This window comes from Vombatus ursinus, unplaced genomic scaffold, assembly GCF_900497805.2.
Source record: "Vombatus ursinus unplaced genomic scaffold, bare-nosed wombat genome assembly UNPS02014770.1, whole genome shotgun sequence".
Lineage (NCBI taxonomy): Eukaryota > Metazoa > Chordata > Mammalia > Diprotodontia > Vombatidae > Vombatus > Vombatus ursinus.
In genome coordinates, this window is record NW_020954548.1 from 31607388 (window position 1) to 31623184 (window position 15797).

The window sequence follows — 15797 nt, forward strand, 5'->3', positions numbered from 1 at the left end:
AGTTTGTGAGCACTTAAGTGGCATAATAAGCCATGTGCATTAATCTGACAACTGGGTGAAGGATGGATTGCAGATGGCAGAACCTAGAGGTGCGGAGTCCACTTAGGAAGCTATTATACCGGTACAGGTAAGAGACAATGAGGGCCTGATTTAGGATAGTGACAGGAGGAAAGTTAAAATGGAAACAGATACAAAAGATGTGACAAAGACAGAACCCTTTTTGTGAGAGAAATGCTTTTGTGATTAAGTGGCTGATAAGGAGTAAGTGTGGAATTCAGAAAAGGAAGTCATAAGCTCAACTAATTGGAGATATTCCTTTCACCAGAATATGAGGATTGTGGGCTCTGGTGAATGCTCCATCAGAGAAGACACATAAGAAATAGAAGATGAGTCTTGAAAATTTGTGAGAAATTATACCGTAGAAAATTAAGTCCTGGGGATCAGGGAACAAAGAAGTTGACCTTCTAGGGTACTTCTCCATCTAATCTCTTGCATTCTGTTTATAGCAGTTGATAATTTTTCTAAGCTTCAGAGAGACTCTCCTGAATTCCAGCAAGGCAGTTGTCCAGGGGAATTTTGCACATAGTATTATGATAACAAGCACACAGGCATTTAGAAATTTAAATCACCTCTATTTGCACTTAACAGATTATTCTAAAAAATAGCTTTTAATTCTTTAGCATGAAAGTTGGTTATTATTTAGGGTTAATATGCTATCCTGCAAGAATATGAAGGGGTGAGATTACCCAGATAACTAATTACCTGCAAAGCTAATCTTGACTAATTGGAATTAGAGCAACCAGAGCAATTATTAAATGTTGTTATCCCTTAGAACAGTTCTCAACTAGACCTGGGATTTAATTACTTTTAATAAGATCTCATAATTAGAGGGATCTAGAGTTTTCTAAATAAAAGTGCTAATGTAAAACCCCTCCCACTGTGTGGGAAGATTGAAAGAATTCTAGAGCAGGACTGAGGAGGCCTGGCTTCTAGTCCAAGTTTCTGCCACTAACTGGCTTCATGACCTGGCAAATTTTTTGCCCTTTCTAAGCCTCTATTTCCTTACTGCAAAATAAAGGGGCTGAACTAGATTGATCATTTGTTCATATATTTATTGAGTTTCTGCTATATGTGAGGCACTGTGCTGAGAGTGATGAAAGGATGATAGAGTCTTAAGATCTGGTAGGGTCATTTGAGGTCATCTTGTACAAAATCTACCTCGTGCCCTTTCAGGGGTGGGGAGCCTTCAGCCTCAAGGCCACATGTGGCCTTCTAGGTCCTTGGGTTTGGCCTTTTGACTGAGTCCAAGTTTTACAGAACAAATCCTTTTATTAAGGGGTTTTGTTCTGTGAAGTTTGGATTCAGTCAAAGGGCCGCACTTGAGGACCTAGAGGGCCACATGTGGCCTTGAGGCCACAGGTTCCCCACTCCTGCCACTTAATTGAAGATCTTCAGGGGTTGGGGAACTCACTACCTCCTGAGGCAAGCAGCCCATTCCATACAAAAATGAGTCAAGATGAGAGAACCCCGCTCTCTAGAGGAGTAAAATATGGCTCCTGCCTTCAAGGAGCTTACAATCTAGTGGTGGGAGAAAAGGAGTAGGCTGATTTGAACTTCTCCCAGGCATAAAAATGACATTCATAACAAAGCACTTTCCTTTCAAGTATCCTGTGAGGTAAGCAATACAAGAGTGATTATCTCCATTTTACAGGTAGAGAAACTGAGGCCCAGAAAGGTGATGTGACTTGCCTAAGGTCACACAACTAGTGAGGAGCAGAGTCAGGACTTAAACCCTGGTCTTCTGATGCCGAGTCCAGTGTATTCCTTCTAGTAGACCTCATGGGTGACTGATATTGTGCATGGTATCTAAGATACCTTCCAGCTCTCAAATTCTATGGGTTTTATGCAATAAGGCAAAATAGAATTTGGAACAGAGGAAGTGGGGAAGAACCATGAAATAAGATAGTACTGACAAAGATTCCTTGAAAGAAATGGGGTGCAGTGGCAGGAAGAAAGGAGCAGGAATTAGAAAAGCCAATGATGAAAATCTTTGTCCCTGTTACGGAAAGAGGACTCTGCAGCGATGCTAGGTTCTCTGATGACCTTATGCTCTGGAGGAGTAAATCACAGGCCCTGCCACCAGGCTCTGATATTAGGACTATGGGGCTGCTTTGGAAGTTAGTTTCTCTTTTGGCTTTTTTTCTGCTGAACATGTTCTGATCTATTCACATTTTGGTTTTATGACATCAATCAATAAAATGTACTAAATAAATTAAGTGAACAGTGGAATTGTAAATCGATTTCAGGCGTAGAAGGGAGAGAGTAAGAGAACCAACAAGAGACTATTATAGGAATTGAAGTGAGAAATGATTCACGCAAGAATCAGGATTGTGGCTGCAGAGCCCATCATATCGTTACACATTTCTGAAATATTAAACAAATGAAACACACAAGCTTTGGAAATTGTTTCACGAAAATTGTAGGCTAGAGGCTGCTGGAATCCCCAACTCACTTGGAAACAGGTAAGATGGCTGAGCCAACCTATTGTTAAAGTTCAGTCCAAACTGGCTGATTTTGGACTCACACAATACACATCAAGGTCTCAAGCTAAAATGAATATCCAAAACCCACCTCATAACCAGTGCCTGCCGCCCCTGCCCATCAGCTTGACAGGGAGACTCAAATCTATTAGCAGGTAGCAGAAACGGGATCTGTGCCCCAAAATGGACAGAGGTCCCAAACAGAAAATCAATGACACGGCCCATTTCAACAGGCCCCCTTCTTCTATTAGACTGCATGCCAAGTTCCATGGGCTCAACTACTATCTACATGGATGACTCTAAAGGAATCATTAGCTTCCTCTGGAAGCTTCATAGAATCATAGAACGTCAGAATTGGGCAAGGAACTTCAGATTATCTAGTTCATTTAAGAGATAGAATTGAAGTTCAGATTGATGAATTGATTCATCCAACTTAGTGGCAGAGTTATTGGAATCTAGACTTTTCTCTTTTCTTAATTATGGTCCAGTTTATAAAATGATAGAGAAAAGAGTTTTCCTTTCAGGATTATTGTGGCAATCTGAGATTTCTACCAAATGATTTGAACATTTCCAAAATAGGCATAGGGGAAAGGGAAGTAGGTCTGGGATAATATAACAAAGGGGCCTTTAACATTTCCCCCTAGGAGGATCAATTTTTCCGATTATCTAAGTATAGAGGAGTTAATCTTTGACCAACTCTCCAGCCCAGTTTATACCTTTTGTTTACAAGGTGTAAACAAAAACATTAAAATATCTATCCTACCCTGATGCCTTTGGGATGCAGAAACACCTTTCTCTGATGAAATTAAAAGGAGCAACTTCATTGGACAAGCACCTAATCAGATATTCCCTTGTTAAGGCTTTAAGAAGCCAAGCCTTTAGGATAGGAGCACAGTTTGGTGGGGTGTGAGTTCAGGAGCATGTTTGAAAAAAAAGTCATAGGGGGAGGTGGGGGAGGAGATTTCTCTCTCCCACCCTTTCCCTATAACTCAAGCAGCTTTAAAGGGGAGTTGATCATTTTGAAAGAGGCACCTCATTCAATAGCTAGAGAGTCAGTTGGAGAGAACTGAAGGCCCAGTTGAGAGAGGAGAAACACATACTCCAAGTGGTCATAATTACAGAGAGACAGTTACTAGAGGGAGAAATCGGATCCCTGGCAGCAGAGAAGAGGCCTATGGAGAGGAGCAGACCTGGGGTACCCAGAAGAGCAGAAATACTGCACCTAAGGAGAGCCGTGTGAGAATTCTATGATGAGAGAAAGGATTTCCCAGTCCTGTATTACCAAGAGTTATAAGTTGTCTTTGACACACAAACACACACATATATACATATATATGCATGTATGGATATACATATGTATGTATATACACACATGTGTTTCACTACCACTGTACTATAAATTTCAGCCCACTCATCCCACAGATGCTATACATTTCTGGGAAAGTGTACCCCAAGTTTACTAGAAGAACATTTTATAGCTACTCTATTTTTCCTATGACATCTCAGTAAATGCCTTGGTTAAGAGCTAAGTGTGTCCACTGACTGATTGTCAATGCAAGAATACTGACTGGGACTCATGAACTATAGTGATAAGAGTAAAGGTCCATAGGGATACCCTTTGACTCTGACAATGGTCAGTATCTTCCTCTTCAGTCCACCCCCAGGGAACTTGACCTACAAATCTGTGAATGGGAGTTAGAGAGTATCCCACAGGGTGTTAGTCAAATTTTAAAATCTCTTTAGGGAAATGAGAGAATATTGACAAGGGCAATGAATGGCGCCGTGCTGACCATTAAAGTTAGTGAAAGTGGCCATTTGCCACGAGTTTCCTCTTCTTCCCTCTTCCTCATCTTCTATAGCTCGTCTACCACTAGAGTACTCTCCTACCACTTTCTACCACTAGAGTACTGATCTTCATGGAATCTAGAAAAAGGAAAGAGAGATGCTGTATCTATTACATACAAGTATTCTGGTTGCTAGAGAGGTACCTTCTGTGGCAGACTGTACCATCCTCTGGATGAAATTTCCTTCAAGATTATTCATCTCCCTTTACTCTGTTTCCAGGCTCATGAAGTAGCCTTCTGATGATAATTCAGTGGAGAGTGGGCATTCCATTTATGTTAATTCAACAAACATTTATTAAGCTCCTACTAAGGTACTCTGCTAGGCATATGTGTTTGTTGAATGGAAGGTGTGTGTGTGTGTGTGTGTGTGTGTGTATGTATGTACACGTATATGTATATATATCACTATATATTAATGAATTGACATTATGGCTTATAAATATATCTATTATTAATTTGTTTAGCATGATTCCATTCCCAGAGACTGCATCAAGCAGGCGAGGACAAGACATTTGGTGTGAGACTTAACCGGCTTTTATATGCTGTCTCTGTCTCTTTCTTTTTACTATCCCTCCCCCATGAACTCATCCCTCCCCCATCCTCCACTCACGTCTTCCTTGTCTTAATGAAGACAGGCAGAACTAACTAGTATAGTCAGTTAAACAGACTCCAATTTGTTCTCATACTACAAAGCTCTCTATTTGGCATTTAAAACCTTTCACAATCTGGCTCCAACCTATCTTTCCTGACTGATTGCACATTACTCCCCTTCATAAACTTTACATTCTAGTCATATTCGGGAACTTTTTGTTTCCCATACATGACAACCCATCGTCCAAGCCTATGCCTTGGCACAGGCTGTCCCACCTATGACTGGAGAGTTCTCCCTCTTCGCCTCAGTCTAGATTACTTTAACAAACAATGTAGGTGCCCCTTCTTACAGGACTCCTTTCCTGATCCCCTCAGTTGTTAGTGTTCATATCCTTCCCCACCCCCATGAAAGATTTTGTAAATTTACTTTATATATTCTGTATATAATCTACATACATATTGTTTCCCAAAGTAGAATGTAAATTTCCGGGGAGTAAGAATGGTTTTGTATTTTTCTTTGTGTCCCCCTGTGCCTAGAAAAGTACCTGACATATAGCAGATGCATGATGAATGCTTGAGGAATTAAAATTACATTTGTGTCTAGGTAGGGCATGGACTTCATGAGAGCCAGAGCATAAAGAGTCCACTGTCCACCCTCTAAGGACTGCACTCTACTGTACTACCTGTGCCTACTCCCAAGAACCTCAAAAGTGTTTGTTTCTCCATAGTTCTCTCTGCATTTTGTGTCTGAAGAAAATGATTATCTGATCCTCAAGTCACCATATGCAGAGCTACACATGCCTGACATTGACAACATGACAGTTGCACATCCTTGGCCAAATCATTTCACCTCTCCAGACCTCAGTTTCCCCACTGTATAATGAGGGAGTTGAACTATATGGTCTCTAGATCCCTTCCAGCTTAACATCTGGTATCTCACATCTGCTGCACATCTGCTAGGTTGGGCTATGCTGAGTGGGGTCTAGTGATCATGGAGGAGAGGAGCACAGGTGCCAGAAACCTTCATTCCCTTAGGCTAGGTCTCATTTCTATTTGACAGAGAAACTGAGGCAAATGGTAATAAAAGGCAGCTTGATGTAGTGGATAGAGCCTTGGACTTGAAGTCAGGAAAATCTGGGAGCAAATTCTTCTTCATTGTTGGCTAAGTGACCCTAGACTGGGGGATGGGGGAGGAAACCTGCAGCCTCAAGGCCACATGTGGCCTTCTAGGTCCTCAAGTTCGGCCCTTTGACTGAATCCAAACTTCTCAGGTTTTTGCTTTACTTTGTATCCCCAGTGCTTAGCACAGTGCCTGGCATAGAGTTAGCACTTAATAACTGCTTGTTGATAGATGGATGTTTCCTCATCTGTAGAAAGGACATAATTACATCTGGAACACTTACCCAACAGAGAAGATCTTTGAGAACATCAAAGGAGATAAGCTAATTAAAGTGCTTTTCAAATCTTAAAGCAATATATATCAGTTGTCATTATCATGAATAATAAAGCATTTCTTCTGTGTCATTGAGCAAATTAGTGAAAAACTCTGAAATTCAAACTCAAATCTATCTTAGCTAGATAAAATTCCCTAGGAACAGTTTTAAATCCACAGCTTAAAGGATTTAGGCGTTATTGTTAAGTCCTAAAAGTCAAATCACAAGGCCTGGAAAATATCTATAGACAAACTCCTTCACTTTCTCAGGATTCCTTTTTTTTTTTCTTGGCAGAGGGATAGGAATGGAAGGTTCCTACTTCTGAGGACAGATACATGTACAAAAGTACATATTTTTCTGCCAGATTTGGACCAGCGCTGACAGACTCCATCTAGAGCGGCTGAGAGAGGACAGCAAGACTCTGGAACCTACAAGCTGTAGGCTTCTTAAGCCCTTCTCTTAGCTCAAGTCTTTTCAGAGAGCATGAGTTCTAAAATTCAGGTCTCTTGAGAGCCCTGAAGATGAGGGGCAGACCAGAGAGGCCCTCAGCTTCACACGAGGCTCAAAGAAGGCTACCACTTTATCTATAAAGGGAACAGAGAGAAGTGGTTGCTGTTAAGGTCACATTGACACTTCAGTCTTAGCAAGTCCAAAGCTGATCTTATCATTGTTAAACTTGCTCCTCCTTCTAACAACTGTCTGTGGCATCACCAATCACTCCGTCTCCCATTTTTGAAAACTTCATGTACTCTTACATGCTGTCTTCTCCCTCAGTTTTCACATCCAATCAGCTGGTAAGCCCTGTTGATTGTACCTTTCCAGGCCCTAGCATATCCCTTCTCTCTTCCCTATTCCCATGGCTACCACCCTGGCACAGGTGCTCATCACCTACCTGAACTACTTCAACTGCTTCCCACTCCAAGCCATCCATCATAATGCTGCCAGAATGTTTCCTATACCTGTCTATGGATCTGTCACACCATTCCTCTGCTCCCCAATCTTCAGTGGCTCTCCATCACCTACTAAGTAAAATTTAAACTCTTTTGCCTGGCACTTAAGGCCTTCCAAAATCTGGAACTACACCACCTTTCCAGCCTCTCATATTACTTCCCTCCACACACTCTATTTACTCCAATGAAACTGAACTACTTTCTGCATCCTGAAAATGCTGTGTACTCTCATACTGCCCATGCCATCAGTCATGGTCTCCTCTATTCCTTGGCCACCCTACCTCTCCCTCTTTACCTCCTGAAGGCCCAATAAGAATGCTATTGCCTCCACAAAATCTCCTTTAATATCCCCTGAACCCACTAGTTGGTGACCTTTCCCCTTGATCTTCAATTAACACTTAGTTTTACAATCCTTTAATGAATGCCCTTAACATATAACTGAATAGTAGTTATCTTTGTTTGTGTCTTACACCCAAACTAAAGTGAGAACTTCATGTAGATAAGTATGGCATTGCCTAAATATAGCTCCCTAAGGACCTAATATAGTAGGAGTAGGCAGGTGATGAAGTGGGAGGAGTGCTGGGTCTGGAGTCAGGAAGACTCATCTTCCTAAGTTCAAATCCAGCCTCAGACACTCACTAGCTGTGTGACCCTGGGCAAGTCACTTAACCCTGTTTGCCTCAGTTTCCTCATTTGTAAAATGAGCAGGAGAAGGAAATGGCAAACCACTCCAGTATTTCTGCCAAGAAAATCCCAAATAGGGTCATGAAGAGTAGGACATGACTGAAAAATGACTGAATGACAACACCTAGCATAATGCTCTTCACATATGTTTGTTGAATGTATGAATGAGTAATACTCTGTATCAGTAATTATCTGTGTCTATGTCTCACAATGTCAGTGGACTATCTCTTACCAAAACTTTGTATCCTCCCCTAGAGCCTGACATATTTCTCTGTACAGAGTAGACAGATTCCTAAGTGTTTGTTGAATTAATGAGTCCTTTCTACTTCTCTCCACTTAACACTGTATACCACCCTAGGTCAGGTCCTCAGCACTTCTTGCCTGATCTACTGCAATAACTTCCTACTTGGTCTCCCCTCTCATCCAACCATTTGCTAAGTGCTTATCATGGGCCAAGAATTGTGCTACATGCTAGGTATACAAAGGCAAAAGACAGAAGGAGCGTACTTATACCAGGAATGTACAATATATCCACACATGAAAATAATACATCCAGGATAAACACAAATGCAATACGTAGTTGTCGGGTGACAGCAAAGGACAGTCTCACTAATAACTGGGGAAATCAGGAAAGGCTTCTTGAAGGAAGTAGTACTTAAAACGATGATCCTGAAAGGGAACCAGAGATTCCAAGAGAGATGAGGAAGGATGTATTCTGAGTGTGAGGTACAGCCTATGCAAAGATGTGGAGGCAGGAAATGTAATGTTGTACATAGAGAATGGCAACAAGGCCAGTTTCCCATCCATCTTCCAAACTGTTGTCACACTGATACTCCTACAGTCCAGATCTGACCGTGTGTATAACTGACTCCCTATGGCCTCTAAGATAAAATATGAGCAACTTGGTATTTGAAGTCCTTTACATTCTGGGTCCAATCTAGCTTTCTAGACCCATTTCCCATTACTCACCATCATACACTCTCCATTGCAGCACATCACCCTACTTGCTATTTCCCACACATAACATTCTATCTCTCATCTCCATGACTTTGCACAGGCTGCCTCCCCCCATCACCACATCTGTAATATAAGCTCCTTGAAGTGAGAGATTATTTCAGGGAGCAAGTGATTGGTTGGAATGTCCTCCTTTCTCAACTCCACCTCTTGAAATCTTCAAGGCTTAGCCCAAATGCCTCCTCTCCTGGTCCTTCAGATACTGGTTCTCTCCCCTCAAATCCTTGAAATCATATATATTTACTTTGGATATATTTTGTATTTATCTGTACACATGCTCCCTGCCCCACCCCCCAGTAGAATGTAAGCTCCTTGAGGACAGAAACTGTTTCCTTTTTGCTTTTATGTCTCCCTTAGTGCCATGATAAAACACTTATGTCATAGAATTGAATTAAATGAATAGAGAGCAACCTGTGGAAAGAGTGCTAGATTTAAGGGGCAGCCAAGTGGCGCAGTGGATAGAGCACCCACTCTGGAGTCAGGAGGACCTGAGTTCCAATCCGGCCTCAGACACATAATACTTACTAGCTGTGTGACCCTAGGCAAGTCGCCTCACCAAAAAGCAAAGAAAAAAAAAGTGCTAGATTTGGAGTCAAAGAACCTGAGTTGGATCCCCAGGTCTGCCAAATACTAGCTGCTGCAACGACTTGGACAAGTCACTTAGCCCCTTCTGGGTTTCCTCATCTGTAAAATAAGGAGTCTGGTGAAATATGCCTGTGATCTAACATCCTTCCTATGATCCAGTTCTAAGAGTCTCAGATTCCAAATCTAGAACTCAAACAGGATGAGAAACACAAACACATTGAGGCTGGGGAGGGAAATATTTCAACAACACTTATCACCTAAAGGTCTCTTCAACAATGACCCATCCTTAACTCCTTAGCTTGGAAAATTACCTCATTGAATACAAAAAAGCTATAAACTAATGCACTGGAAACCACACATCTGTCACTCATCCTGAACTTAGGTCTACTCTCGCCATTTCAATCTTACTTGCTGCCTTCCTTTCTCAAAAAGACCCAAGTTGCACGACTAACTTTCAACTGGAGACAGTGACTTTGAAATGTAAATGTTACAGATGACCAATCAGTGACAAACCCCCTCTATCTTTGTCTGCCTTTCAACAAGGCAACTGGCCATGCCAATTATTCCCGAAGTTTCAGACACAAAGATAAAGGTCAGAAATACCAAGATATACAACAAAGCTGTGCTGGGTTGGTATAATGAGGCTAATTGGAACCAAGAGCTCATGGAAATGGGGAGTGTGATGTTAACAATTCTGACAGATCCTCTGAGGAGTGACAGTTATTTGGGGTGAAACAATAAGGTATGAAAGAATATATGTACATGTGTGTATGTATATGGATATATACGTACTGTGTACACACACACACACACACACACACACACACACACACACAGAGTAAATTGGGAAGTATTCTCCCAACAGAGGACCAAAGGGCCACTTTTGAAAAGAGGAACTCAGATACCTCTTACCTTTCTCTGATGCTGGAGCCAGGTCAATAAAACTCCGGCATGTTTCACCTTTGAAAAGAAAAAATGATTGATTTTAGAATCATAAAAGACACTTTTTCCATTGCCATTTATCCCCTGGTCTCAAGGAGAACATGGTCAGTCCAGACTGTCATTTTGATCTTTAACCTAGATAACTTCTTTTAATTACCATCTCCTTGTAATACATTCTACTTTCTCTAGCCTAGATGCCCTTTGTAAGGAAGGAGTTTCATCTGGCATTCAAAGCCCTTCCCAATCCGGCTCAAATCTAACCTTCCAACTTTTATCTTACACTCCTCTTCACATTACTCTATGCCTTATGATAATAACTAATAATAATAGCTAACATTTATATAGTGCTCACTAAGTGCCAGGCACTGTACTAAGTGCTTTAGTACTAAGTACTCTGAGATATGAATGTATTTTTGATGTTATTAAGATCAAACTCTATTACTTCACCCAAGTCAGGGGTGGGGAACCTGCAGCCTCGAAGCCACATGCGGCCCTCTAGGTCCTTGGGTGCAGCCTTTTGACTGAGTCCAAGTTTTACAGAACAAATCCTTTTATTAAGAGGTTTTGTTCTGTGAAGTTTGGATTCAGTCAAAGGGCTGCACTTAAGGACCTAGAGGGCCACATGTAGCCTTAAGGCTGCAGGTTCCCCACTCCTGTCCTAGATAAACTCCAGGAGCTAGAGCTGGGAAAGATGTTTAAGGTCATATAGTCTAATAACCCTTTCATTTTGTTGTTGTTCAGTCATTTCAGTCATGTCTGACTCTGTGACTCCGTTTGGGGTTTTCTTGGCAAAGATACTGGAGTGTTTTGCCATTTCCTTCTCCAGCTCATTTTATAGATGAGAAAACTGAGGCAAACAGGGTTAAGTGACTTCCTTATGGTCATAAGTAAGTAGTGCCTGAAGCCAGATTTGAACTCAGGTCTTTTTGACTCCAAGCCTGGTGCTCTATCCCCTTGCTGCCCAACTGTTTCATTTAACAGATGAGGAAACTGAAACCTAGAAAGGTGAAGACTTGGCTAAGAACATGCAAGCAAAGAACAAAGCCAGGATTGGAACTCACATTCCCTGACGTTAAACTCATTGTTCTTTCTACTATAACATGCTGTTTCTCATCTTTCAATCTCACTTCTTGCATGATTTAAACTTATTGAAATACATTTAATGAGTGACAATTCTGTTGTAACTCAAGCATGCAAGCAATAAGCATGTACAGAAACTACCCACAATGTCAAACATTGTACAAAGCACTGGGGACAAAAAAGAGACGCTTCCTGCCCCCAGCACATTTATATTCTGCTGGATGATCCTGTACTAGCAGCAACACAAAATCAAAGCAAAAACTACACAGTCCTAATCCACGAAGAGTTCACCACTGAAATGAAAAGACACTGAGTCCTAGTATAATTGAGTAATATACTTTCACCAAAGACAGTTTTTCAAATGGAAATTTGAATCATTTTGTTTCTTTTATTCTTAATTCTATCTTTTACTTCATATATTTATCATCACTCATTGGAAAAGAGCAAGAATAAAAAGAATGCAAGAGAAAGCCTTGTTTAGTCATTTTTCAGTCATGTCTGACTCTCTTTTGGGGTTTTCTTGGTAGAAAGACTATTTTTTTTTGCTATTTTTTGCTCTTTCCTTCTACAACTCATTTTACAAATAAGGAAACTGAGACAAACAGGGTTAAATGACTTGCCCAGGGTTATACAACTAACAAGTGTCTGAGGCCAGATTTTAACTCATGAGGATAAGTCTTCTGGACTACAAGCCGTGCTCTATCCACTATACCACTGTCCTGAAAGAGAAAGAGGAAAGCCCAAATGGCATTAAAAAAAAAGACAAAGGGAAGACAGTAACGAGGAAAGGCAAGGAGGTCAATAATCATAAAAAATAAGGTTTAAAAAATGGAAGGTATAAGTCAACTTTTGATTACCTGTCCAAATGAAGGAGAAAAAGAAGCTTGGTTACTATGAAATAATGGTTAACCTTCCACAATTTTGCCCCCTATTCTATTTCCAGATTTATTTTATGTTATTCCCATTCACAGACTCTACTCTCCTGTCAAATTGAACTTCCCCTGCCCCAAATATCTTCCTGTCTCCTCCTATTTATTCACTTGCATACATTATTCTCATGCTTAGAATGGATTTCCCTGTATCTCTGCCTGTCAAAATCTTTCTTTTCTTTCAAGGTTCCCTTCAGATGCTACATCTTCCATAAAGTCTTCCTTGATCCGCCCCCCAGCTAGAAGTGATCCCTTCTTCCTCAGATCTCTCATGCTACACCATTTGAACTATTCCACAGATTCAATCATAGTCTAACTTGCGTTAGAGTTATTTGTGTGTATGCCTTATTCCTTTCTGCTAGACCTTAAGCTCCTTAAGGGCGCTGATTTTCATCTTTATATAACCAGTGCCTAGGACAAGGTCTTAACCATAGCAATTACTAAATAAATGTCTGTTGAATTGAATAATATTTAAAATTTTTATATTTTTGTTTGGGGAGTACAGTAAGAGAGACACATATACTGGACCACTCATCATTCAGTCCTAAGTGCCTCCTAGTCCACCCCGACTCCAGACACAGAAACAAAAAGAAGACAGGTATACAGTGCCGGATGAGCAGTAGCAAATAGTAGAACTGTGGTAAATTTGGCTTAAATCTTTGTTCAAATATCTATTTAATTTTTTCTGTCCAAAAAGTTCTACCTATAGAATGGTCATAAAACTCTGTGAGAGCAGGGGCCATTCCATTTTTTGTCTTTGAATACCAGTGCCTGGTACACAGTAAGTGTTTAATAAATGTTTGTTGATTGAGTGATCTAGAGAAACTAAGAGTCATAGAATTGGAAGAAACCTTAGAAATCATCTAGTCCAGTGGTTTCTAAATTTTTTGACCCTTTTGATTAATTTTTCCCCTGATTGATATTGAGGAAGATGGGAGATGATTTTTTTTCCCAGCGGCACCTATACAACAGCTACCATAGGAAGAGGTCTGCCTTCAAGACTGCCTTGAAGGTCTCATACTCACCTCAAAAGGGGAAAGATTGGGAGTTTGAACAACTGCAGGAGGCAAAGAAATAGGAAGGTAATAAGTGAAGGGCCCATGGGGTTTTGTTGGAGGTAAGTTTCATGGTTGGCTATTGTGGGGAAGATGGGATGAGTACCATCTTCCCACCCTCCTACTGGTTGATCACAGCTCTTACAGTCAAGTCTACAGCCCAGACCTCACCTCAGAGACCACTGCTTTAGGTATCCCCTTTATTTTTACAAATGGAGAAAATGAACATCAAAGAGATTTGTGGCAAGTGAAAGACAAAATGACTGAGGAAACAAAGGTTCAAGTTTCCAAGCATTATCAATTTATTAAGCAATGTATGCCAATTGCATAACAAATTAGGACTGGTCACCTTCCTCACCTTTGGCACTGGACCCCCAAATACAGAGGGAGACAGATTTTTATGCATTAAAAACAATTAATCAAATAAGACCTATTCATTAAAAGAAAACAATTAACCAAGATACAAAGTTAGGTAATCTGATTTCTAATTGGAGGAAAGATTAGGGATTTTACAAATTGGGAGGGGGAGAGTGAACAGGTGCAATTCCCTGAATTCAGAAAAAGAGGTATCCCATTCCCCCTAAATGTCTATACTTAATTAAAAGCACATGGAAACAGTAACTGATTGATCATTATGGTGCCAGTTTACAGATAAGACAAATGGGTTGTTTGAGACATATAATGGTAAGAAAACTCCTTGCATCAGTCTTTGAATCTAACTGGGTCAGTATATGTAGGTCCTTAGTTAAAGGTCTCTAAACAGCAGGAAGAGGTAGTCCAGCTTTCCTGTCACACAGCGCTAAGTAAAACAATGCAATAAGGTTTTCTCCCAATCCCCACAATTAAATAAAATTTTCTCACAAGACAGAAATTGGGCTAGACCCATAATTGAATATAAAGGGCACTGAGCGAGCTCCAGAATTGAGTCACAAGATGGAGTCAGTGTGGTTCACTTAGTTCCCACAATTAACTTTCTGTACTAATCTCCTCAAGTTGAGAGACTTGTTTGAGGTTACAAAATGAGTTAAGAGTAGAGTTTGAACTCAAATCCAAGTGTCTTTGAGTCTATATTCAATGGCCTTTTCACTACAGTATTCTGGTCTTTCCTTTCACCAATCAATCAACACATTATTAAGTACTTATTAGGTGCCAGGAACCGTGCTAAGTCCTGTCCATATAAAGAAAAAGTGAAAGCAAGACTTTTGACTTTTGTTGTCACATGATCAACAAGGAGGACTAGACATTTTCTCTGATCCTCACACCTCTCAAACCACTGCAAAAGAAGAATTATTTACAAGTGGTAAAGCAATTGCAGCTGTCTAAACCATCTAAAATGCCAAGAACCCTAACAAGATAGCAATCCAATGAACTAACAGCAGGGAAGGCAGATAGGTAGTGAATAGAGCAGTGGCATGGAGTCAAGAAGACCTGAGTTCAAATGCTGCCTTGAACACCTACTAGCTGTGTAAGCTCAGATAAGTCATTTTATCTCTATTTACCAGTTTCCTCAAATGTAAAATGGGGATAATAATAGCTCCTTCCTCCCAGTATTGTTGTGAGGATCAAATGAGGTAACAATTGTAAAGCACTTAGCACCATACTTGGCACATAGTAAGCACTATAAAAATGTTAACTATAATTATTATTATCAATCCCTAATAATGCTTTCTCAGCATTCCTTCACTCACTTGCCCTCACATGCTGGCAGGATGGCAAAACCTGACTTACAGGGGAATAGGATGAAGAGAAAGACACAGATAGTAATCATAACTGTGAACGTGAATGGGATGAACTCTCCCATAAAACAGCAATGGATAGCAGAATGGACTAAAAACCATAATCCTACAATATGTTGTTTACAGGAAACACATTTGAAATAGAGTGACACATACACGGTAAAGGTAAAAGGCTGGAGCAGAATATATTATGCTTCAGCTGAAGTAAAAAAAGCAGGGGTAGCAATCCTGATCTCAGACAAAGCAAAAGCAAAAATAGATCTTATTAAAAGAGATAAGAAAGGAAACTACATCCTGCTAAAAGGCACCACAGACAATGAAGTAATATCATTACTAAATATGTATGTACCAAGTGGTATAGCATCCAAATTCTTAGAGGAGAAGGTCAGGGAGTTACAGGAAGAAATAGACAGC

The 15797-nt window shown here is 40.5% G+C and overlaps 1 protein-coding gene across 2 annotated transcripts in view; it reads right to left on the reverse strand.

Moving 5' to 3' along the window:
* The window catches only part of GSG1L (GSG1 like), a 353520-nt gene that overhangs the window by 266385 nt on the left and 71338 nt on the right, over nt 1-15797 (reverse strand). For both annotated transcript variants that reach the window (XM_027863127.1, XM_027863126.1), the window contains exon 2: nt 10554-10601. In XM_027863127.1, the coding sequence (XP_027718928.1) occupies nt 10554-10601 (48 nt within the window). The remainder of the gene's footprint in view (nt 1-10553; nt 10602-15797) is intronic.